Here is a 17,667-nt window from a genome sequence, read left to right on the forward strand (position 1 = left end):
TATAAAGTAGCTTTCAAACACAGAGAGAATATCTAGGTTCATATTCAGAAATCATTTTCAGATACATTGAGTGCTGACATAAACCCAGCCACAACACTAGATGGCAGCACAAATCCGGAAAGGGCCCTTCTTTCTTTCTACTATGAAACTCTTTTAATGCAAGAACAAACAAACTCCACTCTGTGGATTGCAGAGTTTGCAGATCGCTTGAGTTTCTGTTAGTCTCCTTTTACAGAGAGGGAGCTAGTTGTATGCTTAATGCTATATTTTTGCAGCCCATGTAAACACGAGACTGTCATTTTCCACTAAACTATATTTATCCTGTGACAGCTTACATACTTTTGGAGCTGAAGCACCATGTTTAGTTGGATTGATAACCACAATCCCAAACGCATAAACACTGCTCCTCCTCCTCCAGAGACAGACTGGGAACAAACACATTGAGACACCGTTGCTTTTTAAAATTGTTTTGATATTTAACTGTGCAGGCAGAGTGGTTATTTTATTTACTTATTGATTTATTTTGACTTCTCAATGTGTTCAGATTTGATATGTGATTAGATTGTTGATGAAGACGTTTCTTACAGCGGACATAATTTTCTTATCTCATCTGAAGTCTGTTGGGCGGTGCTCCGCTTTGTAAGGTGCCTTCATGAGTTCCTCGTAAAAATGAACATTTACTCGACCCAAACCTGAGAGGATGGACTATTCCTTAATGGTCAGAGTATCCCAGCACTGATTTCTTAAGGTTCACATTTATAGAAGATGTTCGCAGAGGTTCCAGGTTTACAAGATGTGAAAAGATTATATCGATGGAGGGAGTAGCCTACATTAAAATAAAATATGGCAGTTTTTGAAGTATGAGTTTATAAACATACATGTTATTCAGATTTATGGATAATAAAAATGTATTTATTTTGACTATGGTACTCACACAGATGTTGTTCTGTTAACTGAATTCCGTGTTGTATCACAGAAGTATTGGAAACACTGTGATGCAGTTGGTGTGGGTTTTTTAGGCTTTTCATCTTCAAATGGCAGTCAGATACAGTATGTCAAATGACACATTTTGTTTATTGCCAATGTCAGGCCTCTCTATAATTCAGTTCCTTTATGTGTACATTTATGTATTTGATAAAGTATGATTAAATATAAAAGCACAATTTTTAGTCAATACCCCACAAAGAAATGCAACTGATATAATCATCATAGCTCAATCTGCCAATTAAAGGTGCAGTAATCATTAAGAGTTTTGAGATGATTGTGGCTATGTCTTGTGTTGCAGGGCTATCCACAAAAAATAGCACGTTAACCAGTGATTCACAGCCCATCTTTGACCAAAGTACCTGTACACTTCCCAAGCACTCCGAGCTCCACAGTTAGCGGCACAGCTAACTGCACTGGCTGTTACTCTGCCGATATGCTGCCCCCTATTTGTCTTGAGTATGAATTCGACAGGTGGCAAATTCTTACATATTGCATCTTTAACATGTCATTAATTTAAGGTCACATCTAGCAGGTGCAACCTGCTCAGAAGTAGGATAAGTGACGTCGATGATGGATCTATACTCAATTATTTCACGTAATTAGAGTTTCAGTCTACACAGTTTTATACCAACATGACTCTTGTTTAATTTAAATCAGTCCAGTAGTGAGCTGTCAACTCTGCAAAAGCTACAGTGCCACTAAGATTATTTGATCTACAGCTGCGTTGTGTTGATGTGCAAGTCCCGGGTTCCCTTTGTTATTTATTCTCTCGACTTGTCAATCTACATTCCGAGCCGGCCCTGAACGCAGCACCGTAGAGCCTCGGATGCCAGGGCAGGACTGAGACAAATAATCCAATCATTAATGCACTAAGAGCGCTGATGTCTTGGTTTCAGTCTCTGAGGGATGACTTCACTCTGAGACCGTTTGAGCTACAGCCGACACAGTAAGTGTTCACGAGCTTTAACTGGACCGTGGCGGAGCGACTCGAGCTCTGTTAGAGCCGACAGGAGTTATTGGGCTGCGGGGAGTTTATGTTGTTGGGACTGCTGATCGATACATGCGGTCGATACAGTGTGCTGCGATGCTTTGGCGTTTGTTTGTGCATCGGTTTGAGTTGATTTCTGTTTGGTTTGTGATGATTTACCGGCAGCACCGGGGCGATGTGGGTGGGCTTTAATTATTCTGAATGTTGTTGGAAGTGAAATTGTGAGGGTTTTTGTTTTTTTTTTTTTGTTTTTTTTTAAGGGTTTGACTAAGAACAACTCAACGATATTCCAGCTGAGAATTGAGTTTGCTATGATTTCTATTTACTAACTTTCCAGAAATGTTCTGTTTCTACGTTTTATAAACTATAAATGTGATGTTTACTGTTAAGGCAAAACTTTGCCTGCAAATGTATGACTTTTAAACACAGACGAAAATAGATCTTTTCATTTCGTTAGTCAACACAACAAAACTGTGTAAGGTCAGTTTAAAGTTTACAACCTATTATGATTTATTCTGTATGAATTTAGGCTCTTAATATGTGTTTTAGGTTGAAATATATTGCAAGCTTAAGTTTGGAGTGAATTTTCTTAAATTAGCCAATTTCTCAATAGGACCCTGGTTATCTTTTAAAAGTGTAATTTTCTCCCTCATAGTGGGTCATTTAACAATTTGCTTGAGGTCATATTGTACCCTTTCTCTACCGTCACCCATTCTTCATCATGCTGTCATACTGTGACATCACACACACGCTTCCAGTGTGCATGTGTGTGTGAGAGAGAGCTCAGTGTTTGGTCGAGGCAGGTCAAGGACAGTCCAGATTACACAGTTATATTCCAATGTGTGTGAACCACTGTAATCCAGAACACAGACAGTGACTGATTCAGAATAGATTCATGTTGTGTGTCAGCGTGAGAGGATGAAAGGCTCTATTGATCCGGACTCAGCTGACCTGAGCCTCATACTGTGGTGGAGCAATACGTCCGATGGCAGGGTGTCTTTGTGCTGTAAATGACGATAAAGCAGATCTTTTCAAAGCCTCCTGATAAATGGTAGATGATAGATAGTAGACTGGTCTTTTAAAATCGAGCTAGCATTATCATACTGGACGAGGATACATGAGCTTAAGAGTGTCAGAGTAGGTAATCTGGCTGAGAAGCTTGATGAATAAATATGTGTGTGTGTGTGTGTGTGTGTGTTTGGCCTGTCAACTGTCGCTGACTTCCTGATTAGAGGGCTGATCAGGTCATCTGTCACTGGGTCAATGAACAGACCCGTCCAGGTCTTCCAGACGCGTCCTGTTTACCGTTCCTCTCTGTGAGGAAATCCCATCATGATTCCTAGTTGATACACAATTAGACAATTAGACATGTGGCTCTGCTGTCAGCGTGTCCTGCTCTGTGTCTGCCTGAAGGCTCTCGACTACAGTCATGTTTGTGGTTCATCTCTTGTGCTGTGTTCAGCCTCCAGAACTCATCTTGCCATGCTTCAAGTTATGTTCTTGTGGCCAAATGCACATGCATTGAACCAGATAGCGCCCTCTGAGGAACTACTGGCAGCTGTAGACGTTTTTCATATGTGATGACCAGCAAAAAAAAGTGACTGGAGTTGCCCCTGCTGGCCATCAGAAATAAAACTGTTTTCACTCTTCCCTTGACTGACTACATTAAAGGCTTTTATTTACCAACTGGCTCCCTCGATGGTCACATTCCTCTACTACTCACCCAGGATAGACGGTGATGAACAGATGCTTCATTCAGTCCCCTACCAAGTATTTTTTGAAAGTACCTGCCCTTTTTCTGGCCATTTGCACCTTCCCTTGATGGATCTGTACAACAAACTGCCTGGCACTACATTTCACATTTACCAGGCAACGAGGCTCAAACTAAATTAGGAGGGGTTAAGGTTCAAGGTTTATTTTAAAGCACAGGGTTGTACAACAAAATGTATTTTGTAGTCCTTTTAAAGGTCCAATTTGTCAAAACCCAGCCTACAATCCCAAAGCGTCAGTATTTGACGAGTTGGGAATAAGATCAAAAAAGGCTATTTTGATGGTGGAGTGTTCAGGATAAATTACTGAACAGTCTCAGGAAAGAAGCTGCTCTGTAGTCTGGTGGTACGGCAGCGGATATCTCTGTAAATTTGCCAGAAGGCAGCAGGGTGAACAGACTGTGGTGGGGTGGCTGTTGTGTTAGCATCCAGTGTTTTTGGAGCTTGATCCATACAACGAAGGAAAAGTAAGTGTATCTCAGCCTCTGCTGCACAGTTGTTTTTCCCTTGTTAGAGTGCCTCTTTAATAATAGGCTGACACGTTAAGTAGCTGTTTGCACATGCCAATTTTAATCTTGGTCACGTCAGGAAAAGTGAATGTTTCATTGTCTAAAGGTACGGTTATGTTAGTCCTCTGTTCAACTGGCACTGCCCTGGACTAAAGTCGAGACACATCACATTGCTGATGTTGGGAACAGATGAATATTGATCAGAACGATCTCTTGACGCAGTCTGTACAAGGACTAGCAGGGTTTGCAGCCAGGTGGTGTAACGGTGTAGTAAACATGGAGGTGAAACATGCAAGAAAAGCAACTCGAAAACTAGAAGGTGAGCTCCGACCTGCGAGTCAACCTGAATTAGCTGGAGATATGGGAGACACATGCTTGCAGTGACTATATTTGGATGAGAGGGTGGAGTTGGCAAGGATACTGATTGGATCTGACTGAGAACCAGAGGACACACTGTGATTGTGCTTGTCAGTAGCGTGGTAGCCCCAACCTAAAGCAGACCCTGTTTTATTGTCTATTTTACTGTAAATGAGACCGTAATTTAATAAATGAACATCATGCTGTATTGAAGAAGACCTGACACTAGCGATTAAGATCATAAACTCCTTAGGAAAGTATTTTCTGAGGTAATAAGTGGAGAATGTACTGGCATAATATTTTCATAAGCCTACATAAGCTACAATTGAGCTTCTTTATGGAACCAGTGGAGCTGCCCCTACTGGCCCACATTCATAGGACTAATGTGTGAAGCGACTATCCCCTCCAGGTGTTTGTGAGTGTAGAGATGATGGAGAAGTTTAATTTGTGATATTGACTCTCAGATTTCTGTGGATGTGTGTCTCGCTGAGTTTTGGGGTTTTCCGAGCGTTTTTGCAAAATTATGTTTACATCGGTCAAGAGAACTGAAAAGGTAATACTTGGCAGCTGTTTGTTTATTTACATAGACATAATAAACAGCATTTACTGCCCAGAGACATCACCAGGCGGGGACTTCTCTGGTCAGATCGTTAGGAAAGAACAATCTGTTTGTCCTGATTGTGTCTCTCTGCAGTGAATAACGTGAAGATACTGTTAAAACAACTCCAGCTGTATTTATAGTGATGTTTTTGTTAATGCTTTGCCTTCAAAAAAAAAGTTAACAAACTATATTGTATATTGATTTGCCTGGTCAAAGTCAGCTGTTACCATAAAAATTCAAACCCTGCATCATCAGTGTGTTGTTTCTCTGTAAAAGTTTCGGTTTAGGGTTATTAGGTTGTCGTCGATCAGTTACACACTTTGAATCGACTGCTCGCGTCGCCCCCGTTGCTTCGACACACGCGCACACACAGAAAATAAGCGTGTGAGCGCGCAGCGTTAAAGACGGCTGTTCTGTTTTTATCGCCCCGTAAAACTCAGCTGGGACCTGAGATGGGGAGAAAGAAGAAGAGATCCTAGTTTGTTGGAGGAGTGTGTTCTCACTCACACACACACACAAATGCACACCACCCAGTACGGCAGACTGAGGGAAGGAGTATGATTACAGGGCTATTTACATTACAACATAGAGCGAGAGAGGGGGCGAGAGTTTGCAAAAAGAGAGAGAGAGAAAGAAAGAGCGAAGATGGTTTCCAGATGTGAGGTGGAATTCAGAGAGCTCCCCTCCTCCTCTGTGCAGAGAGAGAGAGAGATCAGCCTGTGCATGTTGTAATGGAGAGAATAGGAGATGGAGAAACCGCAAAACAGAGGAGAGGGAGAGAAGGCATTGCAGGGGTGAATGAGAGGGGCTCCAGCCAGCGGAGGGGAAAGAAGTGATGGAGATGAGGAAGGGGATGGAAAGAATAAAGAAGAGCGAGGAGAGGGAAAGAAAAGCATGCATGGCCTCTTTGTCGACCGCAAGTCCAGAGATCTGACTGGGGGAATTCAGGCGCTGGAGGTTGTTTTGGTGTCGGTGAGCGGAAAAGTCCACCACAATTAAACACTTCTCTAGCACTAAAATACAGCGTTGTGTTCTTCAAACATTTGTAGCGGTAAGGTTTTTTTTATCAGCATCATATCTGAGGTCGACCCTGGTCTCTTTATCGCACATGAATCAGAGGTCATGTTGAGACCAACAGAAGCGCTGTGTGAAAAATAAAAGTCTGTTGTTTATTTCAACGAGGCCCCGCTTTGGCACAGCGGGGGGTGTCAGAGAGCTAGAGCAAAACATCAGGCAAAAACGTTGAACATTTTGCCTAAAAATGTTGAATTTTTGTTAAACATTAAAGAATTAGTGACTATTATCCACAGAATGTGAAGAGTTGACGGTGTCGTTATGTTAAAGATGTACTGTGTTGCAGATATATCTACTGATGTTAGCATGCTAACCAGCTAGCCCCAGGCCTGAAAACCTCTTTCTCCAAGCGGTCCATAGCTCCTGTGCCAGCTGTGTAAACACCAATACTCTCCAGGTATAGTCCAGCTAGCTGCACGGCTAACTGAGCTAACAAGCAAACAGAAGCTGCAGTCATGGATATTAGCTCATTTATTAAATGTAACTTCTTAGTGACAAAAGAGCCACATCACCCCGAAATTATGAAGTCATGAGGACATTTTAATGCAAAGATTCAGCAGAGGGTGACAATACGAGGGTTTCCCTTTCCCTAAAATCTCAATGTATCACAGACCTGCAGCAGAACCGAGCTGCAGTGGAAGTGTTCCATACTTCTGCTAACTCATGCTCAAGATAGTTTCCTTGGTTAAAGGAAAACCACTGATGATTCCTCACTGCTCTGTGTTTCCAAAAGGTTTGTATGCTCTCGCCAAACTTGTTCCCCTTTCATGATTTGCACGACAATGTTTTTGACGAACCACAAATTATGAGCTGCATTTCCTTCTATTTTGCCGGTCAGCAGGTGTCAGTGCTTTCTGAGGGAGAGAGTCATTTTTAGGCTTAAAACAATCAAAAAATACCTGACTTTCAGAGCAAAAAGTGGCCTCAACTATAAATCAGTCTAAGATGTCTTTGTTGAACTGACCCCGGGACCTTAAACTGAAGCAGTTAAATAGAATCTAACCATCAGTCATTTTGTTGAGAAGAGCTGTCAGACTTTTACTGGGATTCAATTTGGTCTGCTCATGAAATGAATCGGTACCTCACAGATCAGGAAATGCTAATAATTATTGATACGACAGACACGCGGTTAGGCTTCCCGTTGGTGTCACCCCCACCCTCTCTCTAGTTTCAGTGGGTCCAGACTCACGGCAGTTTCAGGAAATACCAGCATCCACTTTTTTTTCTTTGGTAGGGAAACCGACCGACATTCCTCTTGGCTCTATAAACAGAAAGCTGTATGATTGATACATGCATACACACACTCATGCACATTCACACATATAATGAAGAATTGAACCATGCTCTTAGATCCGTTTCGAAGTGTCAACATTTAGAAATGCATACACGTACCCAGAGACATTGATGTGTTTTGAGAAAGTCCTGTTGATTTTTGGAAGGTAACACGAGTGGGGAACCAGGTGTTTCATAGACTGAAATGGGGGCCATAAATCTCCCTCCACAGGGGTGTATTTGGATTCCTTTGCAAAAGAGTTCATTTTCCCACTTTGAAAGCAAAGCAACATGCCTGTATTGGGTGTGCTGTGACTGATGCCAATGGGTCAAATGGCTTCATGTAAGGTGAAAGGGGCCGCTCATGGTCGGAGACCTACAGGTCATCCATCCAACTGTGCTGCTCCCCTCAGTTGTACACAGCTTGGTGGCACTTTACAGTTCAATGTTCAGGTTTCTAGCCAACAATGTTGTTAGTTTCATCTCACCGCTCTCAAAGGTGTTTTCAGCCAATTCCGATTAACTCACTGTACACCACCTGCACTGCACCACATGATATTCAAGATGTTAGCGACTAGCTAATGAATGAAGTTCAGCATTTAGCAGCTAAAGAGCCACATGTTTCCTTCAGGAGTTGTGGATGGTGAAACTGGGTTAAAGGAGGAATGAATGTTGGACTAATATTCATCACGTGGCCAGAAACACAGTGACACATGAATAGTTATCACTGTATTGTATAATTGTTTGATACATGCTGTGCTTAATGGTGGTTTTCTATGGGAAGTCAAGAGTCACACAGAAAACCTAATGTGTTAGGTCTATGGTGAAACATGGAAAAGGAGTGTTGAATGGTCTTTTTCCTGCCTTGGTTTTGGTCTTGACTTGGTCCAAACCCTTCAAACACTTGGTCTTGTCTCTGTTTTGATACGCTCTGGTCTTAGTCCTGGTTTGGGTGGTCTCGAGTACAACACTTACGGAGTTGGGGGCAATGTCAAATTGAAAATGTCTGACTTTTCGATGTAGAGTTGGTTGGATGATGAATGCTCATGCTCTTATTACGGCTGCAATTTATCCAAAAATAAAATTAAAGAAATGTCCGCCACAATTTTCTGGAGCTTGTGATGTTTTCCTCATTTTATAAACTGGAACCCTACTGTATCTAGCACTTTGCTGGATGACTATAACACCTTGATTACATTTAGTTTCAATTAGATTTCTGTGGTTTCCCTAAACGGTGGTGACGATTCATACTTGTTCAACATGGTTGCACTGGTAATTTCAGTCGTCAGAGAATCTTTAGTATCTACCGTTTGGCTTTACTCAGCTAGCCTCAACAGACATTACAGTACAGATCCTGCTATTTTGCATCTGAATACCACATGCTTTACTTTCATCACTGATCCTTCATCAATCATGAGTGAATTTCTGGAGTTCTATACCATGAATGTTAAGCTGCTCCGCTCTCTGTAATGTGTCACCGCGAACATCAGTCAGAGGTGTTTTTCTCAGCGTCACTTCCTTCGCCTCTGTCTGGCAGCCGAACGCAAACTTAACCTGTCTAATTGGTTTGGCCCAGTTACATGTGAGGCAAACAAGACTGGATGCGTTTGTACTTGTCTTGAAAGTTTCTCAAATCATCTTCAAATCTATTCCATCAGACTGTTATAAAAACACGAAGTACAACACAGGAGGATCATTCCTGCTGCAATACTTCTGAAATGGGAAAAAAAGGAGATCGGGTACTCTGTGTAGATTTATCTGACAGATTTATTCAATTTCCTGAGTGTCTGACAGCGAAGACGGAGAGATTCAGAATGGGAAATCCCAAGATCCCTGTTCCTGGAATGAACCTCAAACAAAGCCGAGGCGACATCGAATGCACTGGTGGAAGCACTGATTAGCACATACGTTAATATAGTGGAAATCCTCTGTCAACACTGCTTCACCCTCAGATGGTCCTCCCTGACGGTTTCTTGGCAATGCCATGTGGTAGACGTTTCTATAGAGTGCTGTGTGTGTGTGTGTGTGTGTGTGTGTGTGTGTGTGTGAAGGAATTTCTCTATCACATCGTGCCAAAACTGATCTTAGCGACTGTGTGTTTGTATATTATGCTGTTGAAACGGAGCTGCTGAGCTCTGGAACTGATACACAGCGACTCTGTCTTTGTTTACGCTAACATTCGTGCACATGGACCCACACGCACACAGCACACACACACAAATGCTGTAGTGACTTGGCCAGCTTCAATCAATTTCGACATGTTTTGAAATTTAAAAAATGAATCACACAGACAACATTCAGTCTGGGCATGTTTGGATTGAGAAATTCATTCCACCTTCGCCACTCGTCCATGAATGCTCCGATGATTAATGTGATTTGGTTGTTTTTCGGCGTGTTCTCAGTCCAGTTATTCACGCCGTTGCCTCGACACCAAGACGACACTCTCTGTTGTTGTGTAATAGGATTCAGTTCAGACGTGCGTTTGGGTGACGGGGCATTTTCCAAGAGGTGAATCTTCCAGCTTTCACTGGAAATCTCACAGATCTTTAGACCATTACAAAATGTGAAGACAGGCCCTGTGGTAGATGATTTGAAAAGTCTGATTGATCCTACGCTGATCATTCAAGTGAGCTGGCCAGGTAGCGAAAATTGACTCCTTGTCTTGATTGTATGTGTCTGAGAGGATCTAGCCGTGGGGAATCTCATGATCAACCCTTGTGTCACCTCGCAGCCACACACACACACACACACACACACACACACACACACACACACACACACACACACACACACACACACACACACACACACATACATAAGCGCTCGGGGCTCTGGTGGCTGTGGGAAGATAAGCTCCCTGCTTATAGTGATTAGCTGCTACAGGCTGTTGCGCGACCGCTAGGCCCCCTACTGAGACGGATCCAGAGTTTAACATGAGGCGCTGTGACATGCAGGAGTGGGCCAGTTTACTCAACTCAAACAAGCTGCACAACAAGTCAGCATCTCGCTGATATCAGGGAGGTACCTCTGATAAATGCTGTCTCTACTTTTATTCAACATTCACAACGCAAACTGCTGCCTCCATTATGGAGGTCACGAGCATCTGTCAACTGAAAGAATCGATGCTGTCATCACTAAGTGCTGTATATTGATTCATTTTGAGAATGCTAATCCATTATTTGAAAGTAGAACAACACAATGTACCAGGATGGTCTATACTAAATGGAGCCCAAGGACTGGATCCAATCCAATATGTCCCTCTATGGCTGACAACCAGACACAGTACGGCCCTCCTGACAATAGCAGGAGTGTTTTCTGATTCGAGGCTGGTCCGAATAGATTAATCTGCCCAAATGATCCCACATCGTGACGGGTTTACAGACATAATCTTGATGTTACCAACCGGATCAGGGTCTTCCAGGTTTTTAATCCTTAATATCGATAGCTATGACTTGAAATCCTGAAAGCAACAGCGACGGAAAATTGAGAAGAAACCCACAATAGCCAGTGAGAGTGAGCAGCCTACGCAGCGTCATCCATTGGATAGTAAGTACATGTTTTTTTCTTAAATAGCCTTAAATGATCAGAAACAGAACAACAAATTGTTCTCAGGGGTCACCAATACACTGCACTTCAGTATTTCACTTGATGGATACAGAAAAAACAATTTACACAAATACTGTACTCTACATCTCGCCTTAGAGGTCCATTAAATAGTTGCGCAGGTGTCTGTATAGCCTACTGCATATTGGTGGATGTTAGCAAAGTAGGCTATTGAGAGAAAAGTACGATTGGTCCAATATTCACGTTCCTTGTAGACCTTAAACAGCTAAACATGAGTTCACCTGCCAGCTAACTTTGTCGTTTTGCTTTATGGTCCTGGACACCTCGCTCACAGTGGATGTATCAGTTATTTTTTTTATTTAAAGCATCTGCCCTGTTTAGCTGGAAACCATGCTGATGAACACACTGAGAGGGATTCAGAGCAGCAACGCTAAAGTTGTTGGTCGTAAAACCAAAACAATTAGCTCAAAGATGCTAAAACACTCCATAGTACTGAGGTAAGTTAGCATCTTGGGGCTTGTCACTACAAGTGACTGTTTTTTTTACGCCTAGTAAGAGAACCTTTAAATTGGTGATATAACTTATGTTAATGTTAACATCAACATTCGAGTCACTGGCTACATTATGCTAACTGCTTATCAAGACAGTGGTGTCAGCTCAGCTACAAGTTAGCTTCAAATACACCTCAAGACTTCCTACGATAGGCTACTTTTTACATTTCAAACTACAATGACAGACCAGCCTGAAGTTCAGCTTTCTCTGTTGTTCTTTCTTGTGCTACTAAGCTCTGTGGTCCACCAACATGGCCGTCAAAGCTACACAGCTTCAGAGATTGCCATTGTGTGCCGACACTTAATGCATCTGTGTGAATCCACATTTTCACAAGAGATATAAAGTCTTGCCATCAGTCAGTTTACAAAACACATCATTTTGTACAACACTAACAGTAGAGAGAGTGAAACAAAGAGGATGGGGTCATGGGGGGCAGTCTCTTGTTCACACTTCCCTCCTCCCTCTCTCCTCCCTCTTCATCCTCTTCCCTCCTCCAGCCCTCCCCTCTCCTGCATTACCAGTTGTGGTGACCGTGAGGAGAGGAGTGAGGCATGCAGCAGCCCCTCAGTCAGTCATTTAGACAATTGTTTTCCCTCGAGCTCACCACCATATTGTACCAATCCAGGGATTTTTTTTTGTGCTATATTTCCTCTGTGAGACGCAATCTTACAGGAAAAAGCGTGGGGTTTTTTGTTTGTTTGTTTTTGTTTTTTTTCCTGTTCGAGGGGACACATTTGAAGAGAAGACTCCTGTTTTTCAAACTTTGTTCCTATGATTCAGTGCTCCCTCTGTGATATTCTGATCCTGTTATAATCCCACTTTGGCTGCTGTTGTGTGTGAGCACTGGCGTGGTTAAGATTGGCTTGCTGTTGTGCCCCTGCTGCCAGACTTTTGGAGAAGGGTGCTCTGAATGAAGTTTGACTTTAGAGGAGCTTAAAAGGGGGAGGAACCCTCAGAAGATGGTTTGACTGGGAGGAGAGGACAATCTGTCGTGGAGTCTTCGGTCTTTGGCTTTCAGGGAGCAGAGGGAGTCTGATGTGGAGCAACACCTGGAGGTGTTGGATGTAAATGTTTTTATATTCCATTCTTGGACAAACCAGGGAGAAGACTTTTATTTTACAAAGAAGAAGTGTTTTGCCTTGGGACAGACTCTTTTCTTCACTTTTACAACATGGCTGGGATGTATGGATGCTTCAAGAGCAGGAAGTAAGTTATTTATTAAGTTGATATGGTTTGGTTAACAGAGGATACTGGTGAATTATGAAATGATGATATTGTCTGGTTATTACTTACTTAAAAATGTATTCACGTTAGATGTCTCCTGAAGATTGCAAAATCTTGTTTCTGCATCACACCTGACAATCTGATATTACTCACCTATTGCTTCATCAAACTGCCCCGTTCACATAAGTATGAACATGCCCTTCAGCTCCGTGTCACAGGACAGGGGTGGTATTTGTCTCTTTAAAGGAATTTTCCATTTTCAACACATAATTAAATCTTAATAGAAGCCGTGCGCTGCTTGTAGTGTTAACACCAGAACATGTGTTAACAGTCTCTTGTTACTTAAGACTTAATTCACTAGTGGCCACTTCTTGCTCTGAGGAGGAATACATGTTGACCACAACTAAAATGCAGACAGTTTGCATGTTGGGGGTTTTCCCCGCAGTCTTTTGTTGCAGCTGTCTAATCAAACTTTTGTTTCTCTTTTGTTTGCTGAGACAATTGGTGGCTTGTTGGTGGAACTGACAGTCAGCTGTGTGACTCAGAGCTGATTGACTGAAGAGGCTCAGTTTACTCTGGAAGTAAATCATAAATCCCAGACCTAAATTTGCTTTTGTTTGCATTTCGGAGAGAATCAGGAGACGCAGGATCAAGTCATGTTGATTATATAAGACTTTGTCCTCATTTAGATTTGAGTAAGTGTTTTTTTTCTGTTACAGCTGATGGAAGTCCTCAGTGATTTTAATGCTTTGAATTGACTATATATAGGACTCACTCTGGGCTTGGCAGTACGATCGCACCACAGAGGGTTAGCATAATAAGTGCCTTTAGCTTTCTGACTACAGTAAAGTGTCTTTTTTTGTACCAGAGCTGTGGAGATGTGGTGTTGGGCGCACTGATACCCCCTTCCACTTTCTTTTGTCTTTAAGGCTTTCAGACTCATGACGTGACAACAATACAAGCTTTTATGGCCCACTCACCAGAGTTGACTTAAACAAACATTTTGTTTGTGTGTGTGACACAGAGAAAGAGAGTGAGTTAAGAGAGGGGATGTACACGCAGATCCAACTGAAGAACCACAATTGTGTTCTCCTGGTATTGGTTCATACTGAAACTATGAGTGATTGAATCACTTCCTATATAATTTACAAGTAATAGCGACAATAACTCACTTACACATTTCCTCAGTACAAAGACAAATGCTACACAGGAAGTATTGTATATTTTCATTAAAATAAGTGTTTTAACAGCTCTGTATCCCAGCAGTAATAACTGTTATAGTGTTTGGTCGGTAACCCATGTCTCTCCTCCCCTGCTCATGTAGCATAAAGGAAAATACATTTTCTGGTATCCCTGCCCACTTTATCCAATCAGGACAGAGAACACCATGAGAAAAAAAAAAGACAAAACGTCCATGAGGTAGCATCAGAAATCGTCCACTCTTTAAATTATGATTCTTTCAGACGGACTTTTCTCGTGTGCCAGGTGAACACAATCCCACTTGCAGGCGGTGTAAATCTCACAGGGCATTAACTACTTCTGTACAACTCTCTATTAGCTAAAACTTTACTAAATCCCTCTGTCACTAAGCTAACATAACTGCCAGGCAGGGTTGCCATAGCAGCATGGGGCTCTAGTATACACAAGAAACGAAGAGTTTGGTCTGGTGGTGTATGGAATTGATCAAGCACTGCATTCTCTAATGTTAGCTGCAAATGTTAGCATACATGCTGACGACCAAGTTAAAGTGGCTAATGCCGGCATGTAGGCTAATATTAGTTTACTTCCAAGACTATTTTGCTGGGTTGTTGGTTGCATAGTTTTTTTCTACTGTGTGGATTTCACTGTATCACAATCTTTGTAACAATAGCAATCAACCCCATTATGTGAGTTAGCATTAGCCTGTGTTTGAACACACTGGAGAGGCCTGACTCTCAAAACCTTGTTTTCTATTTACATGTAAAACAAACTCCCACAATATATGAATAATACAAAAATAAGTCCTTATCTATTTCTTATCTGTTACTTAGAGTCAATGTGAATTTAGCCCACTAGCTAGCAAGCTATCTAGCTATAGTTGCTAAAATCTGATAGCCAGGGGTCTGATTTAAAAACATAACTGATGGTTGCTGCTAAAAATGAGCAACTTGTTTTTTATCTATTGTTAAAAACATACTGAGAATTTTGAGCAATACATCTTTCCCCATTATCAGCGTAAACTCCAAATGTGCTGCACAAGCAGGGAAAGCTTTCCAGGCAAAACAATCATGGCTAAAGGTGCTTGGCAAAGCAGATTTTTTTTTTTCAACCATCAGTATTTTAGTCTTGACTTATTAATTTGCAGGTTAAGATTCAGCCCACCAGCGGTTCAGGGCAGTGTTAGTGAACGATGACAAGTTTGTGTTCCCACTTTCACACCCGGCCCCAGCTTCCCCCAATGCTTCCCAGTCATTATATAACCACGGGAGGTTGAGTTTGTTCAGGAGGAATGGTGATGCAGCTGTAAATGAATGTAGACGGTGCAGAGTGACTGATGGGAGTGTTTGGGCACTTTCTGTCTTCAGTCCATGTAAGGCCTGTTGCTAAGAGCACAGCCCCATCTCAAACAGGAGGGGAAGAGATGGAGGAGAGGCAGAGAAAGGACAGCTGGAAGATGAGAGAAACCCCAAACCAGAAAGAATGGGTCCTAAACTATAACCAAACCTCAGGAATAAAAAGCTTGATGGAGCTATTTGGACTATAATTGGATTTGAACAATAATTTAAAATCTGGAGATGACTGAGGATTTCAGAGCTCATTCAGACATGGGGATGACAACATATACTTTTGATCACAGCAAAGTATTTTGAAGCTTTAAGGATATTTAGTTATAAACTACTCAAACATTTAATACTGTACCCTGACTGTGTCACAACTCTTTCGTTATAAGACCCTGTTGGTGGCCAATTACTCACCATGCTGGTTCCTGTTGTTCCTGCTGGATTACTACAGTCAGGCATGCCCGACTAAGAAACTAATCTCCTTTTTCCACTTTTTCCTGGGTTTGTTGAATTTTTTTTCTTTACAAGCAGTGTCTGGTTTTGTTTCAGTCGTAGTGCCTCACTACTGTGGTGTTTGTTTCGCTAAACATTTTCCTTTTTTATAATTGCAGATTTTTATGGTCCACATAGATTTGACATTCATATATTTGTCTCAACTGCATTTTATAACTGTGATCCCTACAGATTTTGTTCTGTCATTTTGTTCTCAACAATTGGATAGATGCAACAAACATTACTCCTATTTTGTTTCTAAATCCCAGTCAGACATATTTTTGAAGCGCCAAAGTCTCAGACAAACATAAAAATAACAGTGTTGTAATTTTGAATATCTCTTCGTACATCTGATAACCAAGGCAACTGATTACCGGTGTTGCATGTGCTGCATGATTCTGCATGTGAAAAGTTGAATGCTGAATTTGGTGAATGCTGGCTGGGAACTTCAGATTTAATCTGTCAGGGCAAAAAAGTTGGATGTTTTACCTTTTTTCTATTTACCAACAGTCCTGTCGATGTCTAAGCCTGCCAGTTTCAGCTACCAGAACGTAGATTCCAGTAAGAAATGGCTGCTAGTTGCAAAGGTAATGCTAGCTAACTTAGCTCAGTAACCTCAACATCTGCTGGTGGTGCATGAACTGAGTATCCCAAAAGTGTCAAACAGTAGCATGAGTTAAGAGAAGCCACCTCTCACACGAGTAACATTAGCATTTTAAAAAGGTAACATTAGCATACAGCATTTGTTCGCATCTTGTGCAGCAGTTAAACAGCAGGAATTTCATAGAACTTCCTCAGACACCGTTATCACGTGTCTGTCTGTCTGTGTGTCTGTCGCAATCATGAGATGCAGTCACAAAACTTTACAGGTGTGTAGTTGAGATCAAAATGAATACGGATGTGGCACTGAATCATTTTCAGTGATTGTGTGTGGGTCAGCTACAAGTACACAGCACTTTGGGCTAACACACTTACACACACTTCACAATCAGCACTAAAGTACGAGTTAACAGATGGCCTTGTTATATTCATTCTGATCCATGGAGTTATTAACAATAACACACCTGGGAGGTCTTGGTGGCCTGTCAGTAATGTCTGCAGTTCCAGTCCTGCTCATTGCATCTGTCTGTCTCCCCTTGTTACTAAAGTACGTAGTGCTAAAAAAGACAGAGAAAGCACACTAGTGCTGTGTTCATTGTGTATTGTAAACAACGATGATATCTTCAGTTATGTTTTACATCTGTGACTCTAGAAGTAATACTAGGCTCATTTGAGTTATAGCCCCTGCTGCTCAGCACTGTTACTTTCTCTAATCTTTCTTTTTCTTTTTTGTGAGTGTGCATTTTAAGGCATGGGAAAGTCAAAGCAACAATCACGTTCCTTGGAGTTCAGGACTGAAATATAATGAATAATTTCCTTCATAGTCACCGTCTCCTGCTGACCATGCAGGCGTTGAATAGTTGAACTGGTCAAGAGGAAATACCACGGTTGTAAAGGCCGTGTTCCCAGTTAGGTATGTGTGGTTGGACAAGAGACAGGAACAGACAAAGGAAGAGAGGAGGGATGGTGGGAAAATGAGACGGGAGGTAAAAACGAGTGAAGAGACAAAGAAGGGAGGAGGGAATAAAGAAATGTTGTTGTGGAGCTGTTATCTGGCCACATTCTTTATACATTTCTTATATCCTTTTATGGCCCTTTGGCTCAAATTGAGCTCCTTCAAGTAATGGAAATGGCTCAG

At 41.8% G+C, this 17,667-nt stretch overlaps 1 protein-coding gene across 3 annotated transcripts in view; it reads left to right on the forward strand.

Annotated features, from left to right (window-relative positions):
- The first annotated feature begins 1,795 nt into the window (after window positions 1–1,795).
- The window catches only part of zgc:66433 (uncharacterized protein LOC321250 homolog), a 49,399-nt gene continuing 33,527 nt past the window's right edge, over window positions 1,796–17,667 (forward strand). For 2 of the 3 annotated variants that reach the window (XM_037077266.1, XM_037077268.1), the window contains exon 1: window positions 12,218–12,879. In XM_037077266.1, the coding sequence (XP_036933161.1) occupies window positions 12,742–12,879 (138 nt within the window). In that variant the 5' untranslated portion in view covers window positions 12,218–12,741. Of the gene's footprint in view, window positions 1,934–12,217; window positions 12,880–17,667 lie in introns of those variants that run through there. The other variant, XM_037077267.1, reaches the window with a different exon arrangement.

The sequence above is a fragment of the Acanthopagrus latus genome, chromosome 18, assembly GCF_904848185.1.
Source record: "Acanthopagrus latus isolate v.2019 chromosome 18, fAcaLat1.1, whole genome shotgun sequence".
Taxonomy (NCBI): Eukaryota; Metazoa; Chordata; class Actinopteri; order Spariformes; family Sparidae; genus Acanthopagrus; species Acanthopagrus latus.